The 27,669-nt window shown below is 42.0% G+C and overlaps 1 protein-coding gene across 1 annotated transcript; it reads right to left on the reverse strand.

Annotated features, from left to right (window-relative positions):
- Positions 1-6,329: 6,329 nt before the first annotated feature.
- On the reverse strand, positions 6,330-26,962 carry LOC117519467 (regulator of G-protein signaling 8-like). The gene is made up of 4 exons (XM_034180807.1): positions 26,818-26,962; positions 24,570-24,631; positions 11,385-11,551; positions 6,330-6,695 (listed from the first exon to the last, which is right to left on the reverse strand). The coding sequence occupies exons 1-4, from the start codon at positions 26,916-26,918 to the stop codon at positions 6,501-6,503; spliced, it is 525 nt and encodes a 174-aa protein (XP_034036698.1). The 5' UTR covers positions 26,919-26,962; the 3' UTR covers positions 6,330-6,500.
- Between the last annotated feature and the right edge of the window lie 707 nt (positions 26,963-27,669).

Below are 27,669 nucleotides of genomic sequence, written 5' to 3' on the forward strand. Positions count from 1 at the left end.
AAGAAAGAAAGAATAAACAAAGCAATAGGTCGAAGCATTGCTTCAATCTGTGAACCACTGCTTCGATTGGTTCACGGTTCAAAGCAAAGCCGCGTTGCAGAAAAGTTTATTACAGGCGCACATGACGTGAAATATATATATATATATATATGAGGTCTATTAGACAATAAACCGACCCTTTAATTTTTTTTAACTATATGGATTTGAATGACGTGCGATTCCACCAATCATGCTTGAACCCTCGTGCGCATGCGTGAGTTTTCACGCGTGTCGGTGACGTCATTTCCCTGTGGGCAGGCCTTGAGTGAGATGTGGTCCCGCCCTCTCAGCTGAATTCCTTTGTTTCACACGCTGCTCGAGACGGCGCGTGTTGCTTTATCAACATTTTTTCTGGACCTGTGAGGAATATCCGAGTGGACACTATTCAAGAAATTTAGCTGGTTTTCGGTGAAACGTTTAACGGCTGATGAGAGATTATGGGGTGTTTCTGTCAGTGTAAGGACTTCCCACAGAGCAGGACGTCGTGCAGCGCTTCCAGGCGCCGTCGGCCTGTTTCGACCTGAAAACATTCTAATTTAAGGCTTAATTCACCCAGGACGTCGTGAGAGAACAGAGAAGATTCAGAAGAGGCCGGCATGAGGACTTTATGCGGACATTCCACTGTTTAAGGACATTTTTTTAATGAAAGACGTGCGCGCAAATTCGCCGAGTCGTTTCCGTGACGACTCGGCGAATCTGTGTGCACCGCGACAGGAAAAACACCTCCGTGTTGAAAACCATTTGTAAAATTCAGGCGGCTTTTGATGGCTTTCAACAAGTGAGTAACTGAGAAATTGTTTAACAGCTTGGGCATGTTCCAACTTGTCCGTTAAGGTTTCCAACGGAGGTGTTTTTCCTGTCGCGACCCCCCGCGGTTGGGTCCAGCCCGACATGCGACTCTGCCTGCACGTTCTTTCATTACAAAATGTCCGTTAACAATGGAATGTCCGAATAAACTCCTCATGCCGACTTCTTCTGAAAGTTCTCTGTTCTCTGACGACTTACTGGGTCAACAGAGCCTGAAATGTGGAACTTTTCAACTTGAAACGGCGAGACGCTGCCGCCTCGAAGCGCAGATCGCCGTCGGGCGCCGTGGGCCATCCTTACGGTGACACTACCAGACCAAAATCTCTCATCAGCCGTTAAACCTTTTTACCGAAAACCAGCTGAATTTATCGAATGCTGTCCACTCAGTTGTGCCTTTAGATCAAACAAAGCAGCAGTCTCTGAGCCATTCCTAAACAATGAAAAAAACGACGAGAGGGTGGGCGACTCCTCACTCAAAGACTGTAACCGACAGGCGTGAAAAAACTCTCGCATGCCCACGAGGTTTCAAGCATGTCTGATGTAATCACACGTAATGTAATGTAATCACACATGTAATCTAATAGACCTCGTATATATATATATATATATATATATATATATATATATATATATATATATATATATATATACGAGGTCTGTCCATAAAGTATAGGTCCTTTTTATTTTTTTCAAAAACTATATGGATTTCATTCATATGTTTTTACGTCAGACATGCTTGAACCCTCGTGAGCATGCGTGAGTTTTTCCATGCCTGTCGGTGACGTCATTCACCTGTGAGCACTCCTTGTGGGAGGAGTCGTCCAGCCCCTCGTCGGAATTCCTTTGTCTGAGAAGTTGCTGAGAGACTGGCGCTTTGTTTGATCAAAATTTTTTCTAAACCTGTGAGACACATCGAAGTGGACACGGTTCGAAAAATTAAGATGGTTTTCAGTGAAAATTTTAACGGCTGATGAGAGATTTTGAGGTGATACTGTCGCTTTAAGGACTTCCCACGGTGCGAGATGTCGCGCAACGCTCTCAGGCGCCGTCGTCAGCCTGTTTCAAGCTGAAAACCTCCACATTTCAGGCTCTATTGATCCAGGACATCGCGAGAGAACAGAGAAGTTTCAGAAGAAGTCGGTTTCAGCATTTTATCCGGATATTCCACTGTTAAAGGAGATTTTTTTAAATGAAAGACGTGCGGGTGGGTCCGCGCGTCGGGACGCAGCCGCCGTGACGCTCCGCCACAGGAAAAACACCTCCGTTGGAAGCCTTAAGGACAAGTTGGAACATGTCCAGCTGTTAAACAATTTCTCATATACTCACTCCACTGAAAGCCATCAAAAGCCGCCTGGATTTTACAAATGGCTATCAACACGGAGGTGTTTTTCCTGTGCCACCGCACCGCGCCGGCTGCGTCCCGACGCACGGACCCGTCCGCACGTCTTTCATTAAAAAAATCTCCTTTAACAGTGGAATATCCGGATAAAATGCTGAAACCGACTTCTTCTGAAACTTCTCTGTTCTCTCACGACGTCCTGGATCAATAGAGCCTGAAATGTGGAGGTTATCAGCTTGAAACAGGCTGACGACGGCACCTGAGAGCGTTGCGCGACGTCTCGCACCGTGGGAAGTCCTTAAAGCGACAGTATCACCTCAAAATCTCTCATCAGCCATTAAAAGTTTCACTGAAAACCAGCTTAATTTTTCGAACTGTGTCCACTTTGATGTGCCTCACAGGTTTAGAAAAAAGTTTGGTCCACCCCTCTCGTCGGATTTTTATTGCGAAACTGTGAGAGACCTCCACCTGGACACAGTTCGAAAAATTAAGCTGGTTTTCAGTCCACTTTGATGTGCCTCACAGGTTTAGAAAAAAGTTTGGTCCACCCCTCTCGTCGGATTTTTATTGCGAAACTGTGAGAGACCTCCACCTGGACACCATTCGGAAAATTTAGATGGCTTTCAGCGACGATTTTATAGGGATTACACAGATTAAGGAGTGCTCCAGCCGGTTTAAAGACCGCCCACAGCGTCTGCCAGCATGGCACGTGCTCCGAGCGCCGATCGACAGGTTCAAACCCCGCTCAAACAACCAGATCATTTCCAACGTGAAGGCTTTGTTGATCCAGGACGTCGTCTAACTTTCACAAAAAAGGCAGAAGGCGTGGACATCAGCACTTTTTGGCACAGTCTACTGTTAGAGGAGTTTTTTCATGGAAAGAGAAGCGGAGGATTGCGCCACCATGCCGCTCATGGCGCGGGACAAAACCACCTCCGTGTTGGTCTCACAGGACGGCTTTCAGGTGGCTTTCAGATGGCTTCTGGTTGCTTTTCAGTTGTGTGAGTATCCGAGAAATTGTGCATGAGCTGGACATGCCTCAACATGTCCTGTGAGGCTTCATCACAGCAGTGCTTTGCGCCATGCGGCTCTGCCGCGACGCGCGGAGTTCCTCTGCACATCTGTCTCAATGTGCCGAAGAAGTTCTGATGTCCACGTCTTCTGCAATTCCTGTGCTAGTCAGACGACATAGCGGATCAAGACAGCGTCCAGTTTAGAAATGAACGGCACATTCCATTGTTACAGGAGTTTTTGTCATGGAAAGAGGAGCGGAAGAACTCCGTGTGTCGCGGTGGAGCCGCATGGCGCAAAGCAACTCCGTGATGAAGCCTCACAGGACATGTTTGGGCATGTTCAGCTCATGCACAATTTCTCGGATACTCACACAACTGAAAAGCAACCGGAAGCCATCTGAGCAATCTGAAAGCCGTCCTGTGAGACCAACACAGAGGTGGTTTTGTCCCGCGCCATGAGTGGCATGGTGGCGCAATCCTCCGCTTCTCTTTCCATGAAAAAACTCCTCTAACAGTAGAATGTGACAAAAAAGTGCTGATGTCCACGCCTTCTGCCTTTTTTGTGAAAGTTAGACGACGTCCCGGATCAACAAAGCCTTCACGTTGGAAATGATCTGGTTGTTTGAGCGGGATTTGAGCCTGTCGATCGGCGCTCGGAGCGCGCTGCGCTCTCAGACGCTGTGGGTGGTCTTTAAACCGGCTGGAGCACTCCTTAATCTGTGTAATCCCCATAAAATCGTCACTGAAAGCCATCTAAATTTTCCGAATGATGTCCAGCTGGAGGTCTCTCACAGTTTCTGGAAAAATTTGATGCAGCAAAGCTCCAAATCGTTCAGACATTTATTCACAATAAAAATCCGACGAGAGGGGTGGACCACTACTCACTCAAAGCCTGCTCACAGGCGAATGACACAACCGACAGGCGTGAAAAAACTCACGCATGCGCACGAAGGTGCAAGCTTGGCTGATGCAATCACACGTGATTCAAATCCATATGGTTTTTGCAAAAAATAAAAAGGTCCGATACTTTTTGGACAGACCTCGTATATATATATATATATATATATATATATATATATATATATATATATATATATATATATATATATATATATATATGTAAGTAGAAGTCAGAAGTAGGCAGAAAAATAAGTAATGGAGTCAAGTATAGATACCTGAAAAGTGTACTTAAGTACAGTAACAAAGTATTTGTACTTCGTTACTTGACACCTCTGTCCATATCAAAAACCCAAATGGTGATTAGGAAATTTAAGTTTCTGCTGAAAAATAATAATTCTTGAGTTGTAATTGAATCATGAGGAAAATATAGATTTAATGATGAGGCAAACTGGTGCTGAGTTCTTCCACCATCAGAACTAAAGGCTTGTCCCTCCCGAGTTACTTCAGCAGAATCTTCATGTGTTGAGAAGTTTGTTTTTGATAAAAATGCCAAAAAAGTGCGTCAGAAGAGCTCTGCAGAAGCGAAGTGTGTATATATTCTTCTAAAGTGTTTCGTGCAGTGTGCTGCATAAATCGTGGGATATGTAATTAGTTTAACAAGTGCAAACATTGTGCTGTAAATGAGATCCTGTGGGAAACACGGCCCCCTGAAACTGGGACAGGAAATAAAGTGCTCACAGCCACAGTGGTGTTGTGTCTTCAAAACATGGTTTCATAATAGCTTGAATTGTCAGTTACTTGTTGTAATCAGTTATTCTGTTTATAAGCCTACAGTTTTTTTTTGGGGGGGGGGGGGGGGGCAGTGGTTAGCAGGACATGAGTCTCTACTCTAAAAAAATATGACCTCAACTTACTGTACACTCATAGCCAGTTATTTTTAAGTTTCAGCATTGGAGTTGCGTCGGGCTAGCCTTAGTGATTATTCTTCAGAGACTCACGTCAGGCTAGCCTTAGTTGTTATCCTTGGGTAAACCGTAGTTGTGATCCTAGGGATACTCAAATTGGGCTAATCTTAGTGATTATCATTGGGACTCTCATCACACTAACCTTTTCCTTGGGAGACTCATGCTGGGGTAACCTTAGTGATTATATTTGGGATACTCACGCCGGAGTAACCCTAGCGGTTATATTTGGGAGACTCACGTCGAGCTAACCTTAATGGTTATATTTGGGAGATTCATGTCGGGCTAACCTTAGCGGTTATATTTGGGAGACTCACACTGGGCTAACCTTAGCGGTTATATTTGGGAGACTCATGTCGGACTAACCTTAGGGGGTTATATTTGGAAGACTCATATCAGGCTAACCTTAGCGGGTTATATTTGGGAGACTCGCGTCAGGCTAATTTTAATGGTTATATTTGGGAGACTCGTGTCGGGCTAACTTTAGGGGGTTATATTTGGGAGACACTTTGGGCTAACCTTAGCGGTTATATTTGGGAGACTCGCATCGGGCTAACCTTAGTGGGCTATATTTGGGAGACTCATGTCGGGCTAACCTTAGGGGGTTATATTTGGGAGACTCATGTCGAGCTAACCTCAGCGGGTTATATTTGGGAGACTCGCATCACGCTAACCTTAGGGGGTTATATTTGGGAGACTCGCATTGGGCTAACCTTAGGGGGTTATATTTGGGAGACTCATGTCGGGCTAACCTTAGGGGGTTATATTTGGGAGACTCGCATTGGGCTAACCTTAGGGGTTATATTTGGGAGACTCACATCAGGCTAACCTTAGGGGGTTATATTTGGGAGACTCGCATTGGGCTAACCTTAGGGGGTTATATTTGGGAGACTCGCATTGGGCTAACCTTAGGGGGTTATATTTGGGAGACTCGCATCAGGCTAACCTCAGCGGGTTATATTTGGGAGACTCGCATCACGCTAACCTTAGGGGGTTATATTTGGGAGACTCGCATCAGGCTAACCTTAGGAGGTTATATTTGGGAGACTCACGTCGGGCTAACCTCACCAGGTTATATTTGGGAGACTCACGTCGGGCTAACCTTAGTGGTATGACCACTGTCTTGTTTTGTTAGTTCTAATCCAATCTGTGGGATTGCCCCAAGTGTAACCCAGAACACAGGTGATCATAAATAACCTATGAAAATAATCATTATCGTTGTGGTGGTGAGGTTATTAGAGGTTAAAGACTGATCGTGTCCAGTCTCCATTTCGGTATCATGCAGTTCACCAGTACTCATGTGGGAGGGCTGCATGCATGAAGCTGGTATAGACATAGGAAGTTGTCAAGGATATTTCCCCATACTTCCTGATTCACAGTAAAATCAGTGATGACATACAAGAGTTTATGACATCATGTGTCCGCTGTGGTCAGATTTGGTCAAACAGACCTCCGTTGTCTTTGAGCTTGCGTCCTGTTAATTATATCCTGGTACATTTTTGACCTGAGAAATCGGGGATAAGAGTCTTTTTCCATGAGGCTGTAAATCTTGGCTTGGATTTCATTCAAGCTGGTTGGGGATGGATCCGTCACGTTCTGCTTAGTCCTCTCTCTCGTGCGATAGTCAACATTGACCTACCAGGAAAAAAAAAAGACAGAATAAGTTTTTTTTTTGGTAACAGTTAATGTTCACTATAGCCATCAAAGCTTCAGTATCACTTCAGACAGTTTAATGAAAAAAGAAAAAAATTAAAGGAGTTTAATAAACCAGGCTGGAGTCCATTTAAAATGTTCGATTTTCTCAAAAAAAAAAAAAAAAAAAAAAAGTACCGGTATTTTAGTTTGCAAAATATCTCAAAGGTGTCTGCTGCCTGCGGGATGGTTCATGAATGCTGAATTGATGATGGATTAGGAGCAGGTGCATTTGTCAGGAAGTATTTCAGCATGGAAAAGTTACTGAATTAAACTCAAATAACAGAGTCTCACCTTCACATAACCCTGCAGAAAGGATTTTGTGTGAATGGGGAAAATTGTGGGAAAACCCCAGAAGCCTCTGGCCCACATTTACACTGACAGGATGAGGAGGAAAGCTCAGAGAGTCCTGGCAGACAGCTCTCATCCTCTGTCCTGTCAGTTTGAGCTCTTGAAGTCTGGGAGGCGCCACAGAGCTCCTCTGGTTCTTTTAAAAAATCTTTTATACCAAATGCCGTCACCATAACAAACTCAAAAAAGTGACCACTCCACAAATAAAACCTGAACTGCTTTACTTCTGTTTTATTTAATTTTATTAGATCTTATTTTACGTTTAATTTATTTTACTAGGTCTTATTCTACTTCTTCATTTACTTCTATGTATTTTATGTATCTTATCTTTGTTTTATTCGTGTGTTTGTATGAATAGGTTTGTATTTTAGTGTTGTCTTCTTTTTGTGCTGGTGAGCCGAAGACAATTTTCCACATCGGTGGACAATAAAGAATTATTCTATTCTATTCTATTCTATTCTATTCTATTCTATTCTATTCTATTCTATTCTATTCTATGTAGTTGAACACAATTCTTCATTTGAAGTTACATGTAGTTTGACATTAGCTTGTTTATCAGTTTCTGTCATCTACAAAGCCTAACAGGTAAGGTGGGCACCAAGGCCACCATGCCAATGTATAGAGATGCATTAAGATCAAGAATGATACAAAGAAGTAACTCAAATTGTTAACACAACCTGGGTTTTGATGACATATTGTGCAAAGGTTTAGCAATATTTACAGAATGTCTATAAAATCATTTGGAACTGAGGACATTTCCACTGAGTGATTGTATGCCACTGATCTTCATAACTGTCATTCTATCAAGGCTCTCGTGGGAACTCTAATACCAGCAGTACTCACAACGGAAGGGTAAGTTCCGTCATGCCCATATATGGAGGGGGTTCAGGGGGTTCAAGCGAACCCCCCCCCCCCCCCCCCCCCCCGAGATTTCTGCTGATTTTTTTCTGCTGATTTTTTCTGATCTGGATATCAACATTATGTATTTTCTTTTCATTGATAATAAGCTACAAGCACTAACTGTTACACAGCTATTATCACACACCCTCAAGTTTCAATTTCCTCTGCCAGAGTAATCCCTTAAGTGATGAAAGGGGAAACTGCTAGATAAAATTTTCCCATGGGGGTTGAGAATTTTTGCTCCCTGGTCCCTATCCTCCTCTGATATCAAACAGATTAGTAGGCTTGTAAATACCCATGTAGACACACAATTACACTTCTCTGGTTTGTAAAAACATGTTTGTATGTATAAGCTGAGAAATAAAGGGAGCTTCTCCTTCGACTTGCAAATACTGTAAAGGTGCAAATATTCACGTGGGATTTATTATGCGAATTTCGTGAGTTAAACAAGGTCGCCAAATTAAATACCACTACTTTAATACATTATGTACATATATGTGCATATTCATAATGTAAACGCGAATATTAATACCGCTAAATACGAAGTCTGTTAGAAAACTATCCGACCTTTTTATTTTTTGCAACAACTATATGGATTTGAATCATGTGTGCTTGCATCAGCTAAGCTTGAACCTTCGTGCGCATGCATGAGTTTTTTCACGCCAACGTCGGTTGCGTCATTTGCAACCGACAGGCAGGTATAAAGTTTGCATTAATGTTATCTTGGTTCTTCCTGGGTGGTTCTTATGGCAACTGATCCAATCCCAAGCAAGAACTATTTGTATATAAAAATTTTCCTAAATATTTCCTAAAATGATACATTTTGGGTTTCAAATGAAATTTATGTAGCTTTTTACCCTCGAAATCCTCAAAAAGCTTCTGCTTCGGGGGGCTTCGCCCCCCTGAGCCCCCCACAAGGGTATTGCCCCTCGACCCCACCAGGGGCCCTGCGGCCCATTGGACCCCGAACTCAAGGATTTGAACCCCCCCTTTCACATTCCTATATACGGCCCTGAGTGTTACCGTATCTTTTTAAAGTAATACAATATTTCCATAAAAAGATCAGACCACTGATCTTGGACAAGTGGTTTAAAATTAGTGTGTGTGTGTTTTTCTCATTTAAACAGTCATGTTGTGTGGGACTGGTTGTCATTATGTATTTTCCAGATTATGTCATGTTTTGTTTTTTACTCGTTTGGGAAGTGGTGCGACTTATATTCAAAAAATGTTCATATTTGTTATTAATAATAAATATTATAATGATTATTATATGGTATGTGATTTTGCCAACTTCTGATTGGCCCATTCGCCACTTTCTGAGCTGTTCCACATGCCGAGTTGACCGCTGGTAGAGCTGAGTACACCTCGCGTGCAGCGTAGTGCTAGCTAATCAAGCGACGCCTTCTGTCGATAACGACCAATCAGATAACGTGATACAACGCCTACTTTGGCCCGCTTCAAGTTGCGTCATGCGTCGTCATGATGATGCCGTGTACACAATGCAGTAAAAACTAAGGGCACAGAAAAAAAAAAACGCTGCTGGCTGCAGCAGCTCCTCGGTTTTGTCTCACAAATGTGTTTAAATACAGTCCATAAAATTCCTGCTCACAGACTGATTGACAGAACATGTCCACATCAAGTATAACTCCAGACATCTTCAATCACAGACAGGTTTTGTACCTCGCATGCGCATCTCACACGTGCATCTCGCGGTCAAAGTAGGATAGATAAACTATAACAGAACTCAGAGCGCAGACCTGCAGCTCAGCACAAATATAAACTAGTGCACAGTCTGTCTGCAGCCAAACTGCACTCTGATTCCTCTGTGCAGAGAACCTGCAGGCTGCGTTCTCACCTTGTCTCTGCACCCTGCTGCGTGCACCTGACGCAGACATTCCTGCATCGTCATGACACCACAGGAAGCTCGAGGCAGCCCCGGTGTGAAAGGGGCTTTAGAGATTGTGCTCATGACGTATTTTGGACCTGTTGGTGCAGTATGACAATAATAATAAAGAGCTGAAACTTGAGATTGATTTTTCAGTTTTAGCATGTTTGACAAACTCCCAATTTTCTTGTTTACCATATAATAAAACAGTTATAGACTTTTAATTTCGGTGTACCTGTGATTCACGGGTCACACCTCATCAGAAGTCTATAATTGTATAGTATTTATATCGGATGTTCTCAAGAGTCGAAACACTAAATAAACTAAACTCTAATTAAAAAAAATATGCCAATGCCAGTGGGGCGAGCAGCTTCCTGCTTCAAAGACACCGTCGTGTGCATGAACTGTCGCACCAGCATTGCACACACCTGCCTGTTGGCGCAGTGTTTAATGGTTCACTCATATGAGCTGTTTCGCTGTGAGTCACCCTGAGTTGTACTTATTCGCACTATGTGTGAAGAGGCCCTAAGGTTTTGTTAGCAGTCCTAATTAAACCCTATGTATGGGTCCATGCTGTGCATTTTCAGAATGCAGGACTACGTTGTGTCTCTGAGATAAAAAAAAACAAAAAAACAGTCTTCTCTTCTCGTGTGCCTGCCTTGTGGAATGATCTCCCTGCAGAGATAAAACAGTCAGATTCTGTAGAGACATTCAAGTCCAGACTAAAGATTCATCTATTCTCCGTCACGTATGACTAGCATACCAGTGTAGTACGGAATTATGTTTCCTCTCCTTTAAAATCACATTAATAGCAATGGAAATTTCCTCAGCTTCATTATATCTAAATTCTGGGTCTGTTAGTGAAGCACAGTTGTAGCTTCCGGTGGCCACTTTCAGTAATTTCTCTGCTTCTCCACTGATTTACTGCTGGTGAATTAATGCCTTCAGGTACAGTCATCTCTGGGCAACTGATTCTGCTCTTTTTCTCTCTGTCCGAGGTACTGTTTGTGGGATACCAGAGGCTGGAACTGCTTTCAGAGGACCAGACTAACGTGGCATCTGACATCTGCTATCAGAAGTATTCAGGAGCTGAAAGTAGAGACTCTGCACCAAGATGGACCATTTGTACTTAAAGTGACCCTGTTTGTTCTTGATCTTTTGTAAAAAACCTGTTAGAATAACCCAAGCAGGGGGTCACCCCTCTGAGTCTGGTCTGCTTGAGGTTTCTTCCTGAAAAAAATACCACAGGGAGTTTTTTTCTTACCACTGTCTCCTGTGTGCTTGCTGACAGGGGTTGGGTAAGGTTAGACTTTACTCAACCCGTGTGAAGCACCTTGAGGCAGCATTGTTGTGATTTGGCGTTAAATTTAATTGAATTATAACAATGCACAAAAATCCCAAATTAAAGAGCTGATAGTACAAAAATTACGTGACATAAATATCATACTTCATGTCTGTTTTCAAAGTAAACAAAGGTAAAGACTTTGGTAATGTACCTCTCTTGGTGCATGAACGTCGATGAATTCCTTAAAGATTTTGTTTGCTTTTGAGGTGAGTTTGGTGGAGCTCTTGATTTTTTTGTACTCCTCGCAGGCCATCCAAAACTCAATGTTTTCGTCACTAAACTCTGTCTTGAGAAATGTCCGGAAGGCAACCAGTCCATCTGGAAAGAACAGATGAATCAGATGTGAAGGGAGGTGTTAAAACAACAGACACACTTTGATTTAAAGCAGCGATTTTAGGTCAACAGCTGTGCTTATGGGTTTTTTTTTTTGATCACACGATACCATGCTGTATTCCTCTGATATTTTTTCCGAGGAGTACCCACGCTCTCAGAAGCGGGAAATGGCTGCCAGGATTAGAACAAATAACTCGACACAAAACCCCCCCCACTCAAATGTATTTTGTGGAACTTCATCAGTCGGGATAAATGATCGATTAATGAGTTACCTGCTGATGATGATAACACAGAGGCCGTGTTTCTCCTATTGTGTCACATTGACCTGTTAGTTCCACTCGTCTGATTTCTTTAATTCTCTTGCTGAAGCTGCTCAGACCTGACGAGGGATGCTCCATGTGTGTGCATGGAGCAGCATCACCGACACACACACACACACACACACACAGCTGCTTTTTGCAGAAATACCAAAAATCTAAAATGTGCACAGATGGTGAAAAATCCCCACTTCAACATGTTGTCATAAAGGAATTTAACTTTTCTGCTTTTACTTTCTTATTTTGTACTCACATTCATGATTGTTGTGTGCATTTTTATAAAAAACACTTTAACGTTATTCTATTTATAAGATTATTATGAGTGAAAAGTCACGAAGCTCACTCATGGTACAGCGCGTCCTAAACAGGAAGTGCCAATATTCAAATCCACAGTAAACCAGGAAATGTACAAATGTCAAACACTTCCTGGATTGACAGACGAGATCCCATGGAATCTCACAGGAACTCAGTGGCAAGTTCACACTCAAACAGGAATTGCCAGTTTATCAGTCACAGTGAAATGGGAAATGTCCAATGTTGAATACTTCCTGGCATGGGTGGAGCTAGAGCGGAGGCCGGGGTTTCACTGGACTTTCCTGAAATCTGATTGGACACAGATGATTGACATGTCATGGCACCACACGTCTGGTTGAAAGAACTGCATTTTGAAATCAGTGTCACATTGACTACTAGGTTCCTCCTGTCCAGTAGTTTCTGCTGTGTGCCACAAAAACTTCTAATCTACCTTAGTAGAAGAAGAAAATGTTTGCTTCAGATTTGAACTGAACACGTCGTTTGAACTATGGACTTCTAATCACACCAAGCTTGTATTGGTGAGTAAACAACCATATTTTATGTCAGAAATGAGGTCCAGGTTGTTAAAAACAGCATTTCTCCTTTAATTCAGGTTGCCTTATATATACATGTTTAAGCTAACAGACAGCAGCTGGTTCATGCTCTGTTGGCTTATTAGTGCATCAGATAACTGAAACAATCCTTCAAATGGTGATTTGCTTGTATCTACAACTTGATATAAATGAATTAAAAATCTAAAATCCAGCCTCCTGATGAAGTGGTGTAGAGGAGAAGTTTCTTAAAAAGAAGACCTGAAAGTTCAGCTACAATATGACAGAAAGTACATTTGAGATGAAAGATTTGATGTTTTGGTGAAAGAAACGTTTGTATTTCTTCATAATTGATGTAAATAAAGTCCAAGACATATTCAGTGACTTGGAACTGTTCATGTTTCCATCCCCTGACTTGTCTAAAGAAAACTGTCAATAAAACTGATTATTATTTACAGGTTTTATCAAGTTTTAGAGATTGGCTTTCAGTTTGAGTTTGAGGAAGATAATTTTAGAAATTTTTATTCTTTATTTTTTTGTATTTATTGTATTTAAAATATCATAAACAAATTAAAATGTGTGAAATTCCAAGTGTTCCAATACTTTTGGAGGACACAGTATCCTAACCTTATGATGAGTGCAAAATGAGTGTGGTATTGTTACTGTTTTGTTTAAGAATGTGTAATTTTCACTGTTGCTGCACTTTGTGTCAAATCATAATCATATCGTATATCATATTGATATGAAAAGTCAGTAAGGTATATCTTCTATTATATATTCCAAATCTAAGGTGGAACTCTACTAGTGTTTCCTAAGGTACACCTAAATATCTTTTAAAAAACAAAACAAACATACAAAAAAACAGTAAATGAACCAGGGATTGTTGTGAAAGTGTAGGTACACGGACCCACAACAGGGGGCGCAATGAACGGACAATGGAGAAAAGTAAGAACAAGTTTTACTGTTGTGAAAATAGCACAACTGATACAACAATTAGCAATTTGTAAGCCGAAATCTGCTGGTGTCTTGTGGGCAGGCCCGAAGGTAGGAGACGTCCGTCCTAGTTGAACCGGAACCACCCAGATCTCCTCTGCCACCGAAACCCAGAAGTACTGGAACCGCCAAGTCCCGAATTCCCAGGTGGCCACTGCCTCCGCTCGTCGGATCCGGTACTGCTGGCGGGAAAGAACACAAACACACAGGTTGGGATGCGACCGCACCCAGTAGATGAGAGGGGCAAAGCCGCCTCCACCTCTTGTCACACTGAAGCAGGAAAGGTGAGTACTTATCCGAACACTTGGCCGTCCGCTGTCCTGAAAAGTTGATAAAGTATCATCACAAAGATACAGTATCTGTTGAAGAGGTGATTACCTTAAACTCAAGGTGATATCTCGGCACTGAGGTGGAGACGCTGTCCTGCTGATATACCTCCGTACTGAGTGAAGTCAGCTGTGTCCAGTAATGGGTGACAGCTGTCATCCTGGCTGCTCTCATCAGGCGGCGGCGCCCTCTGGTGCCTGGAGCCCGCACTCCAGGCAGGGCGCCCTCTGGTGGTGATGGGCCAGCAGTACCTCCTCCTCCACACACAACAGGGATGGTAGGTTGAAACGCTTTTTTATCCCATGGGAACTCTCCCTACCCACCTAAGGGGCTCAAGAATATGGACAGCATGTATATAAGTGACATTTACATGACAATTTATGACAATATTGAGATACGATAATTTGGCCATATTGTACAGCCCTACTGTCAACTAGCTGAAAACTTTGAATATGAATTTACATCTACATAAAAAAGCTTAAAGTGGCAGGGGGTTAAGAGGGCTGTAATTGGGGGGTCAGCTGAAAAGCAAAAAAGAAAAATGCTTAAAAACGTGGGGAGTATGGGGGGCAGAGTCCCTCCAGAATCTGAAAGGTTTTTGCCATGCTAATGGTCCCTTTAAGCATTTACTCAAAATAAAGTCTGAAGGACCTAAATGACATGGTGAGATGCTGACGAGCTTCGCTCATTTATGTCGGTGACATATACATATTACGAGTCTCGCGCCGCTGTGGCTTGTAATATGGTAGACAGAGGCACAAGAAATGCGGCCGCCATCTTGGACCAGTCATTGTAGTGATTCTCTCACAAGGCACAGTGAAGGTGTGATTTTATAATCTTATTTTCTTTTCTAACATAATATGTGTGAAAAACCAACTGTTCCAATACTTTTGGAGGACACAGTATCCTAAGCTTATGATGAGTGCAAAATGTGTGGAATTATTACTGTTTTAACACAGACCCGGCGCCACGAGGGGGCGTTTGGGGGCGACGCCCCCTCACGTCATCAACCCCGCCCCCTCGGATGTGAGAGTTATCGAAAAATAAAAATAAAAAAGAAAGAAAAAGAAATACTGGAAAATATAGCTAAATATTAGTTATTCAATAATATAACGTATTTAACAAATAAACCAAATTAATTAACTAAAGTAATTAATTTTAAAATAAACGGATATGGCGTGTGTCTGTGTTCAAGCGATTTGATAGGTTGAGGGTTGCGCTTGTCAGTGCGGCAGAGGACAAGGATCCTGAGTCCAGCAATTATGGCAAGGTGGACGAACTAAAGCATGCTCGATTTATTCAAGCAGTGTCAGAGCTGGAGTTCCTGGGATTTGTCAAGTCCAGTTAGTGCGAGAACTCTTTCTCAACATTAAAAAGAGTGTTCAGTGATCACAGACGCAGCATGCTGCATGAACGAAAGGTGAACTTAGGCTGGGCAGACACTGTACAATATTTTCAATCGTTGTACTTGGCTCCAGCTCAAACTGTGTGACAAAACCGCAGGGTTTAAAAGTTCAGAGCGAATGATTCATGTTCTCACACTGTACGGCCCGATGCTCTGATGCGATCTGACTGCTCACATTGTACGTTCAAAAACCACACGTCGGAAGGTTTTTTTTCTTTAAAAAAAATTTATTTCATGCCTATCAGTGTGGACAGTGAGTGGAATCAGGCAGTGGGAGACTGAACGTATATGCGCGCGCGCACACACAACAGACAGCAACATGATCCATGAGAGGACAGTAAAAAAGAAAACAAACATTCATAACAGGTGTTGTTACTTATACTGTTGTATAAATAAACTATATCTCATACGGAGTCACACAGCTGTGCAAGGTGCAGCAACTTACTCCCTCATCTGTCATAAATCCTGCTGTTGTCTGCTGTGTGTGCATGCGCGCATATACGTTCAGTCTTCCACCGCCTGATTCCACTCACTGTACACGCTGATTGGCATGAACTTTAATATGATATTAGGTTTTGTGAGGGAACACACAAAAAAAACATGACTTTACATGAGAGAACTGTTTGCTCTCTCTGGTGCGTGAGGTAATCAGCACGTAGACGCTTGTAGCGCTGCTCCAACAGCGCAGAACCCTCACGAGCCACGACGGGCATTAATAAGGCTGGCATTTGAGAATGACCTAACCAGGAAATTCAACAGAGAGCGGCGAGATGTCCTTCTCAGAAGATTCAACGTGGCATCCAACCGAAGGCTTCAACTCTTCTGAGGTAGGCTAGCATCCAGTTTCCACACAGAATTTTATGTTAAGATGTGGACTTTTCAAGGATTCAAAGGATTCAAAAGAATTTTATTGTCATATGCACAAGGAACATGTTCCCTGCACAATGAAATGTGTTTACTGCATTTAACCCATCCTAATTGCCAGTTAGGAGCAGAAGTCGCCTTTAGGCGCCCGGGGACCAGCTGCAGATGTATATCCTGCCTTAGGTCAACAGCAGGGCTGAGCAAACCTTGACCGGCCTCATGACAACAGACAACACACACATAACACACACATAAGCCGGCCCGGTACATGAACACATATAAAAAGCACACACAAGGTAAAACTTGGGAAAGAAAAACCTTCATTGCTGCTGCATTGAATCATGCAGCAGCAAAGCAGGAAAAAAACCCATCAGCACAATGAACAATGATCACACACAACAACAGGAAGAGAGATGACGACCGAGATTTGTAAGAGTCCAGTTATCAGACAGAACACCTGGAGGCCGCCTTTAGGCGCCATCAATGGCCTTGTTCGACCAAACTGGAGGGAGGAGGGGCCCAGCCCTGAACAGTCCACTGTCCACAGTCAACGTCAGAGCTGGAGAAGCTGAGGGCGGGGGAGATGGGGGGGGGGGGGGGGGGGGGGGGGGGGGGGGGGGGGGGGGGGGGGGGGGGGGGGTGTTGAGGCATGAGCGTTGTTCTTCTCCAGGAGGTTTTTATCACAGCGGCCTTGAAGTGCAGCTGTGTTTGGGGAAGCCGAATGAAAATCCAGATTAGCAGACACCTGAAAGATTCCACAGTCTGAGACATAGTGGCTTCCAATACATCTGAATTAAGAGAGGAGATGTGGTCATTACTGACGATCAATGCGGTTTTCCATCTTCCCAGAGATGGTATCCAATGCGCGGTTAACACCCGCCGACTGAGCTGACACTGCCCTTCCAATCGAATCAATCATGTGGGGCAGCCTGGACAGGCCAATTATTTCCGCTTCCACTTTCTTAATTTTCCGGTAAAACAGCGCTATGCCCGCTGCACACAGCAGAAACCCGGTCACCACCGAGCCAAATATATACACATCTTCGACGTCCTCCACAGAGAATGTGTGTAAAGGCACATGACCTGCCATTTCCTCCAACTGTCCATCACGTAGCCCATCACATGTGTCCCGGCAGGACAGGTCGGGTCCTCCGCTCCCGAGTGTCTTGTAGAAAAAATAGTGTCAATTGTGTTCAGAGACCACTTGATCAGATCCATTTTTGCTGTTTCCAGAAGAGCAAAGCTGGCAGCCTCACAGACAACACGCCACAGAAGCAGGAAAGATAAGGAGGGAGGGAGAAGAGAAAAATGCGACCGTCTCGGCCGAGAGCAAGGAGGCAAAAAAAAAAAAAAAAGGTAAGATAAAAGTTATGTATTGTTGTAAAAACGAGGTCTGCTAGAAAAGTATCCAACCTTTTTATTTTTTGCAAAAACCTGATGGATTTGAATCACGTGTGCTTGCATGAGCCAACCTTGAACCTTCTTGCGCATGCGTGATTTTTTTCACGCCTGTTGGTTGCGTCATTTGCTTGTAAGCAGCCTTTGTGTGAGGATGGGTGGAGTCTCTCATCCTTTTTTCTTTGCAAGGAAATGGCGGAACGACTGGAGCAGCGCGACTACATCAAATTTAGCCAGAAACTGGGTGACAGCCAGGTGGAAACCATTCGGCTTATTCAGACGGCTTTCGGTGGCTTTTCAGTCGTGTGACTATCCGAGAAATTGTGGACGAGCTTTTGAGTCCACAGTGAAACAGGAAATGTCAAATGTTGAACACTTCCTGGCATGCGTGGAGCAGGGTTGCAATGGACTTCCCTGAAATCTGATTGGACACTCCAGGTGCCACCCGGATGATTGACATGTCACGACACCATACGTCTGGTTGAAAAGAGCCATTTTGAAATCAGTGACAAATATTGACTTAATAGAAAAAAAAAAGGTTCAGTCAGTTTTGAATTTGAACACATCGTCTGAACCACAGACTCCGAGTTATATTGGTGAGCAAACGGATGTTTTCTAATCTCAAAAATGATCTTCCTTAAACTCAAACTGATAGCAAATCTCTGCAACTTGGTATAAATTTAATTAAAAGAGGAGGTTTTTCTTAAACAAGAAGACCTGAAAGTTTAGCTAATTTGGCCATATTGTGCAGCCAAACTGTGAAGTAGCTGATAAGTTAGAGTCTGAATTTACATCAACTTAAAAAATAAATGCATAAAGTGGCAGGGTGTTAAGAGGGGCGGAGTTGGGGGGGGGGTTAGGGTTAGATTTTTGGCCTTCCTCAGAAGCATTTACTGAAAGTAAAGTCTGACGGACCTAAATGAGATGTTGAGGACTCTTTTTCAAGGCATGTGAGAAATAAAGAAAATGCTTAAAGTGGCAAGGGATTAAGAGAGCCATAGTTGGGGGGCCTGGGGGGCAAATCCCCCAGAATCTGAAGATTTTTAGCCATGCTTATGCTCTCCAGAAGCATTTACTGGAAAAAAAGTCTGAAGGCGCTAAATGACATGGTGAAACGTTGAAGAGCTTCGCTTGTTCATGGCCGCAACATATGCATATTGTTATTTTATAAAAAAAAATAAAAAAATAATGATAATCATAATAATAATAATAACAATAATAATAATCTGAAGTGGGTTTGCATGTTGATTTGGCACCGGATGCCCTTCCTGATGCAACTCCACATTACATAGAGAAATGGATAAATGGGAAGGCGTGGGGTTTGACCCGGGAACCTTCCACAGTGAACCCAAGCACACTAACTACTTGGCATTGAACCCCCACCCACTGTAAAGTTTAAGAATAATCACAGCTAAAGCACAAAACAACAACAACAAAAGCAGGCACTGCTGCATCCACCACAACACAGAGCCCACCCTGGGCCCTGGACAGCAACCATTCAAGCGGACAGCCAGTCCATCCATACCTCTCCAAAGCAAAGGCCTGCATTTGTGGAAACAGAACATTTTTTACAGTTATGCTTTCAAAATTTAAACCTAGAAGGTTTAGAATTTATGGCGCCCAAATATGGATTTATTTGTGGCTTATTAATTTTGGGTTGGCAGCATGGTGGCTTAGTGGTAAGCACTGTTGCCTCACAGCAAGAAGGTCAAGGGATCGATTCCTACCTGTGGCCTTTATGTGTGGCGTTTGCATGTTCTCCCTGTGTTTGCGTGGGTTCTCTCTGGGTGCTCTCGCTTCCTCCCACACCCAAAGATCTGCAGGTTAGATGAAGTGGAAACGTGTTTGTTTGTCTATATGTGACCCTGTGACAGACTGGTGTCCTGTCCAGGGTGAACCCCACCTCACGCCCTAAAGATGAGTGTGTGAGTGTGGTTTTGGGTCGGGGCATGAAAAAGACCCAGCTGGTACAAACACAAACCTACAGCTGCCAGGGGAATAATGAATTCCAGTAATCAGTACTCTGTCGACGAAGTGGGCGGTCCTTCATTCATTCATTTGGGATTATTACTTCAGTAAGGTGTGAAATCAGACATGATGAGAATGTGGGTGGTAGAGCTCTATCACCCTTCTGGCCTTAGAGGTGGTGGGCAGAACATTTTATTTTCTTTGTTTAAAGAATATTTATGACATGTCTGTTTCTTTAACTCTCTTGACACTGACAAACAGGAGACATCTCCATCTGATACAGAGGAACCACATTTGGGTAAACCATGAACCGTTTTCTGCAGGAAAGGTTTTTTTTTAAAAAAAAAAATCCATTTTTGAGCTTTATGAACACTTAGAAGGATTATTTGTCCAAAATCCTCAAATGCATATAACGTAGCCCAGTTCTGACTGAACGTCAATGTACTAAGTGACATTTGCAATCTAGTCTGAGTATACCATGGCCTATAAATGTATGGTGGCCATCCCAGTGTTGCAGTTATAGCCAGGTAGGGGTCAATATTTAAAAATGCTCCAGTCATATTCAAAACTATACCACATTATTTGTTTGATCATATGGATTAAAAAAAAGAAAAATGTATACTTTAGACTATCTAGAATGGAATGTTATGCAGTTATGGTGTAGAAACAGCAAAAATGGTGACATGAGGTCAAAAGTTAACATTGCTTGAATTTTGGTAAAATGTAATGCAAATTATTGGTTGGGTGAATAGGATAATAAATGGAATAGTTTTGACCGTGTTGAATGCTTGGTCTCCAAAATAATGGTCAAACGAGGTCGACATCTATTGGATTCTATGACATATGACATATAGTACCCTGTAACCTGATAAGTGAGCATAACAGATGGTGTAAACTATGACTTTCTACATTCCTAATAGCTCAACAAATGCTTTGCATCACTTTTTACAAAAACCTTTGTCACCATTTTTGCTGTTTTGGCCCCATAACATTCAGTCATAGACAGTCCAAACTATACCTTTTGGCAATATAACTGGAACATGTTTAATGTTGACTCCTGTGTAATCCTTCATTGACCCTGACACGGCTATAGCTGCCAGCCTGGGGTGGCCACCATACATTCTGTACAGGTCCGTGGTACTCCGAGGCTGGATTGTATGTTGATTTGTCTCCCATGGACTAAGGCGGCAACTGAAGCCTCTAGGTTTGTGAGGTACAAGATATTTTCTTGTACTCTTTGTGGATTCTGCAGAAACATGCCCTCTGTATGTGCACCAAAACACGTTCCTGCCAACAGTGTGTGCACACTGCAAACCCCTGTAAACCTAATTCTAAATCTAATTGATGTCAGAGTCAATGTAATATCCTGGGTACACGTGGTACTGTGTTTGTTTTGCCTTCACATTAGTTACGTAGTGTGTGTGCATTGTAATTTAGTTCGCTAATGCTTGGCCATTTGAAACAACACAGGTGTGTGACTCTCCTGCCTCAGGAAGGCTCTATTTTCAGCTCTGCAGCACCACAGGCGATGTACGTGCATCCCGACTGTAGCCAGTATTGATGCACCGGTCAAGGTTTTTTTTTTAACACCCGCCCGACTCATGATGAGAGCCAATCTGTGAAAATATGGCTGACCCAAACCTGACACACACACACACACACACACACACACACACACACACACACACACACACACACACATACACAAATCCATGACTTATAGCACTAAAAAATAAATAAACAAATAAAAAGTTAGTTTTTTTTGTTGGTTTTTTTTTTTTTTTTTGCCAAAACTGATGAGAATGGGAATGTATTCCCGGAACAGTGCTTAAAATTAACCATCACTAATTTGGAGTACTGATGACTTTTGTTATCATCCCCTGTCACACATTCTATCCTTTAATTGTATTTTTTTTTGTCCTGTCGTCTATCTTTCGCACTGTGTTTCCTCACATAGTGTGTATTGTGTTTCTCCCCACGGGTGCTAGCTCTGCTTGTTAGCTGATGTGATGACGCAGTGGTGGACAGAGTGCACCGAAGATCACACGCCAAGGATCTGGATGTCGTACAGTCACGTAACTGGATGCATTTTATGAAACAGAGCTACACACGACACAGCTACACTGTTTTGATTCGCAATGCAAAACCCACAATTTATTTGTATTTTTTTTTGCATCACAAAGCTCAATTATAAATGTTTATGACGTCTTTTTGCACGAGTTAGTTTGTGTTTGGTCCAATGGGAAGGTCACAACAAAGTCTTCATTATGCAGCCAGAAGTCCTTCAACACAGCAGTGAGATCCTTATGTAAGGTTTGCTGCGAAAGAGAGAGAGAGAGAGAGAGAGAGAGAGAGAGAGATAGAGAGATAGAGAGATAGAGAGAGAGCACTTTGCTTGAGCAAACTAAAAAAACTAAATAGAAATAAATCAAAGAGGAAGATTCAGTATTTGATTTTTATTTACAGGGAATTTGCTATGGTGTGATGACACACAATATTCATTCATTCATTCATTCATTCATTCATTCATTCATTCATTCATTCATTCATTCATTCATATTATTGCCAATTATTTGGGTTTGGCTCACTGTGGCAGTAGACCAAGTCGTTCCTTCCACACTTCCCTTTCCTCAGTCAAGTCCTCCAACTCTTTCCGGGGGATCCAGAGATGTTCTCAAGCTTGATGGGAAATATAATCCCTCCAGCATGTCCCGGCTCTTTTCAGGGGTCTCCTCCTCCTCCTCCCAGTTTGATGTGTTTGGAAGACCTCCTGAGGGAGACAACCAGGGAAGCATCCTCAGCAGATGCTTGAACCACCTCAGCTGTCTCCTTTAGATGGGAAGAAGCAGAGGCTCTACTCAGAGTCCCTCTTGGATATTAGAGCTTGTCACCCTGTCCAGGAGTGGAAGCCCAGGTACCCAACGGAGGAATCTCATTTCCACTTCTTGCATCCGTAAACTTATTCTTTTGGTCATTACCAGTGGTGGGCATAGTTCTGCTAATCTGCTAACCGCTAATTATCAAAGCTAATGTTTTCATTATCAGATTATTTTTTTCAGATAACTTTGAAAACCATCAGCGGACTAATTATCTTCCGATAAATTTTGGTCTGATAATTTTTAGACCGATAACATATTTTTGCAGGGGTGGTAAACAAAGCTTAACAGTTACAAACAAATAGTGCATTATTTAAAATAAAAAAAGTGTTATATTTTAACTTTGTACAAATGACAGAATTGACATTAATGGAGTGATTCTATCCAGATTCATTTAATTTATAAATCAAGACCATAAGTCAAAACTGCTATATTTTCCAAGACCTCTGCCTCATGGCAGCACTGCTGTATTCTGTTAATGAATAATGACTTGTTTTTTTGTGTGTGTAGAGTTGAGCTTAGCGCCTCACAACTGCTTCACTGCTGCAAGATATGTAGTAAACAGAAGGTTCCAGCTGTGGGCAGGGCGCTCAAGACAGAAGTGCTGACTCATTGTTTGGGTTTGTGATCGCCTTTGATGCTACCAGAAGGGATCGTGGTGTTAAAACTCAAAATCAGCTTGTTAGTAGTTGCAAGTGTACCGGAGACAATACTGAAAGTTATCGGTTATCACTTAGCTGTGGCGTTTAATAATTTTTTGGGGTGGTTTATCGGTTTAGCTTCATAAAAGATAACTTTTCAGTTAGCTGATTAGCTGTTATCAAAGTTAACTTTTTGGTTAGCTGTGTCTACCACTGGTCATTACCCAAAGCTCATGACCATAGGTGAGGTCAGGAGTGTAAATCGACTGGTAAATCGAGAGTCTCGCCTTCTGGCTCAGCTCCTTCTTTACCATGATGGTCCAGTTCGTGTTCCTAAAACATCAGGCACCACCTCAATCCATCTACCCATATCAAGCTCCAAGTTACAGCCACTTGTGAACAAGAGCCCCAGATATTAAGCTCCTCTCCTTGGAGCAGTAACTCCCCCCTGACCCAGAGGGGACAAGCCACGATTGTCTGACAGAGGACCATGGTCTCAGATTTCAAACGTGCTCTGTGAGTGTTAGAGGTCACTGCCTGATGAAGCCAACAGAACCACATCAACTGCTAAAAGCAAAGACGCAGTTCTGATGTCATACACAGTGAACTGCAGTGTAAAATTAACACCAGAGTGAGTGCACATGGTCCCACTGAAAATAGTAGATCAACTCTAGTGTCATTTTAAAGAACTATCATAGTGTTACCTACTAGATTCAACACTAGAGCTATTTAACATTACAATAGAGTTAATTTAATTCTATTGTCTGTGGGACCACAGGCACTTACTGCAGTGTTAATTTAACACTGCAACTTTTTTTTGTGTAGTTCAGAGCACACACACGTCTTCAAGCGCTTACTCCAAAGAAGGGTCATCGGTGGGGGGGGTGGTGCTGTAGCCTATCCCAGCAGTCATAGGGCGTGATGTGGGTTCACCCTGTCACAGAGTCACATATAGAAAAATAGAACACACAAACTCCACACAGAAAGACCACAGATGGGAATCGAACCCATGACCTTCTTGCTGGGAGGCAACAGTGCTAACCATTAATCCACTGTGCTGCATGGTCATAGAAACAATAAAGGACAGCAAACACGGTGTAGTGATTTAACACTCTGGTAGAGTTGATTTAACACTGCATTCATCTGAACCATATGCATTTGTTACAGTGTTAATTTGACACTGCAACATTTTCTACAAGGTAAGATGACGGATAAGCACTGACAAATTACTGGCAGGAGATATGAAGTGTTTTTGTGTGTGTGTGTGTGTGTGTGTGTGTGTGTGTTTGAAGCAAACCCCCTGTCTCATGGGAGAGCTGCAGTTGGAACAGATTCCTGCTTAAAGGGAGAAAAGGAAAAATCCACTTACATTTGTGAGCAAGAAGGTAATCGAATGATTCAGACCATCGAACCACCTCATCCGTAGAGATTCTGATGACAGAAGACAGAAAGACAGAAAGAAACGGGATAAAATGCTAACCGTGTTTCATTCATATTTAATACAGCACGGAAATGCATGTATTATTTACAATTAAATCAATAAATAAGCAAGAGTTTAACCTGCTGTTACAGAGCAGCTCCGTTCTAAAATCAACTTACTGTTGCAGAAAAGATCAACCAAATCAGCTTCGCAAACTACTTTGAAATGAAGGAAAAGATTGAAATAACATTATTTGAGAGATTTAATGGGTGTTTTAATGACATTAGACATGAGGCTGTTCAGTGCAAGAGAAATTTAGAACAATAAGTCAAGATAAAAGCATAACAGAAGCTCCAGCAATGATTACAGCATTTTTTGCAGCTTTTTTTTTTTTTGGAATGCCCCTTTTTCTTTATTTTTGGAAGGAGGCATCAAATGTTGTAATCTTTTTAAACTGTTATCCGTTTCCTGTGAAGCATGAAATGCAGTTGTAGAAGGTGTTATATAACTCAAACCCTCAGGGAGGTGGTGATCTATTTGGTTAAGTGTTGGGCTTGAGACCAACGGATCCACAGCTCAAAACTCCACCAGACCAGAAAATCACAAAGGGCCCTTGAGTAAGTTACCTAATACCCCAGTTCTCCTGATGTGCAGTTAAGCGCCTTGCATGGCAGCATTATTGTTCGAGTGTAAGTGTGAATGGGTGAATGTGAGACATCACTGTAAAGCGCTTTGAGCCTCCAATTCAGATGGAACAGCGCTATTTAAATGCAGTCCTTTTACCATTAAAAAATTATTAATAAAGAAAATTAAAAATGTGTTTTAGAAAACACATCACATTATTTTTCTTAAACTGTTCTATTGAAGGTTTTTTCAGTGTTGTTGTGATGTGCACTTCAGGAAAAGCATACCATATAGAATATTCATATTCTTTAACTCCAGAGTGTTTAAACTGATTTCTGTCGTCTGTATTCTAATGACTTGAGTCTGATCTGCTTTACTTAAAATTAATATTGCAGTTCTTTTTTTATTTTAATCATTCTTTTTTTTTTTTTTTAACTCCAAGTCTGTTTTTTTATTCTGCATATTTTAAGATGTGATTAGTTTTCACTTTTTATCTTATCCTAATGAAATATATATATAAAAAATTATGTAAGTCTTCTTTTACAAGTGGAAATGATGCCATCTGATTGTAGCTTTGTGTAGTGATACATGCCCGTATATAGAGGGGATTCAGGGGGTTTTTCTGCTGATTTTTTTCTGATCTGGATATCAACATTATGTATTTTCTTTTCATTGATAATGAGCAACAAGCACTAACTGTTACACAGCTATTATCACACACCCTCAAGTTTCAATTTCCTCTGCCAGAGTAATCCCTTAAGTGATGAAAGGGGAAACTGCTAGATAAACTTTTCCCATGGGGGTTGAGAATTTTTGCTCCCTGGTCCCTATCCTCCTCTGATATCAAACAGATTAGTAGGCTTGTAAATACCCATGTAGACACACAATTACACTTCTCTGGTTTGTAAAAACATGTTTGTATGTATAAGCTGAGAAATAAAGGGAGCTTCTGCTTCCTGTTGCAAATACTGTAAAGGTGCAAATATTCGCGTGGGATTTATTATGCGAATTTCACGAGTTAAACAAGGTCGCCAAATTAAATACCGCTATTTTAATACATAACGTACATATACGTACATATTCATAATGTAAACGTGAATATTAATACCGCTAAATACGAGGTCTGTTAGAAAACTATCCGACCTTTTTACTTTTTGCAGAAACTATATGGATTTGAATCATGTGTGCTTGCATCAGCCAAGCTTGAACCTTCGTGCGCATGCATGAGTTTTTTCACGCCTGTCGGTTGCGTCATTCGCAACCAGGCAGGCAGGTATAAAGTTTGCATTAATGTTATCTTGGTTCTTCCTGGGTGGTTCTTATGGCAACTGATCCAATCCCAAGCAAGAACTATTTGTATATAAAAATGTATTTCCTAAAATTATACATTTTGGGTTTCAAATGAAATTTATGTAGATTTTTACCCCTCGAAATCCTCAAAAAGCTTCTGCTTCTGCCCCTCGACCCCACCAGGGGCCCTGCGGCCACTGGATCCCCAACTCAAGGATTTGAACCCCCCCCTTTCACATTCCTATATACGGCCCTGTGATATAATAGTTCTTTGTCGACTAACTTCAGACACCTGGCGGTCGTTTCCTGTGCAGGAGGAAGGAACTCTGAGAAGTCGCTGCAGGAGTCTGATTTGTTGGCCAGGCAGCCCAGTCTGGTCTTCATGGCCCTGATCCTGCTGGACAAAAAACAAAAAAAAAGTGTTGCTAAGGGGACGATGGGGTATGTTTTGTCTGTGTGTAGTCAGGTTGCCCTTTCTTACAGTCAGACTTTGTGTAAATTCAAAAGTGTTGCAGGGAGACGTTATGAATAAACTGATCATTAGAAAGATGCAGACAGATAAAACCTCACCGACTGAAAAGACTTTTGCATATGGAGTTCCACCTGTCCAGTGTGGATCAGACAGGATCCAGACTGATAAGAACCAACAGCGGTGTCCAGATTAAGATCTTCATATAAAATATCATGTAACTGCTGCAGAATGAATAAATACAAAACTAACAGGGACTTTAAACAGCAGATGTTTTGAGTACAGCTACAGTGATCAGACACAAGCTGCTGTTCCACTGCATGGACGAAAACCAGAGAACCCTGCTATCTGGATTCCAGGGTTCCCAGCAGTAGAATTAGAGCCTGTTTCCATTTAAACCGGGTTGGATGGACCGCGGTCATTATTTAAATGTGCAGCAGGGACACAGGAGGGATAAAGCATGAGAGTCAGCTTGTTATAATAACAATAATAATAATAATAATAATAAATACTTTTTCATAAATTTTATAAAATACATATTTTAAATTAATTAATTTAGTAGTTATTCTAATTATTTTAGTAGGTTCCATTATTTGTAGCATTTATGAATGATAAGTTGATTCAAGAATACGAGGTCTGTCAATAAGGTAACGGTCCTTTTTATTT

This window comes from Thalassophryne amazonica, chromosome 10, assembly GCF_902500255.1.
Source record: "Thalassophryne amazonica chromosome 10, fThaAma1.1, whole genome shotgun sequence".
Classification (NCBI taxonomy): domain Eukaryota; kingdom Metazoa; phylum Chordata; class Actinopteri; order Batrachoidiformes; family Batrachoididae; genus Thalassophryne; species Thalassophryne amazonica.

Bases quoted from the DNA above. Each gene is read 5' to 3' on its own strand.
- LOC117519467 (XM_034180807.1), bottom strand. From the start codon at position 26,918: ATGAAGACCAGACTGGGCTGCCTGGCCAACAAATCAGACTCCTGCAGC. The intron at 11,552-24,569 runs GTAAGTGGATTT...TGTTCTTTCCAG, and splicing joins TTACCTTCTTGCTCACAAAT to ATGGACTGGTTGCCTTCCGG. The intron at 6,696-11,384 runs GTACATTACCAA...TTTTCCTGGTAG, and splicing joins ACGTTCATGCACCAAGAGAG to GTCAATGTTGACTATCGCAC.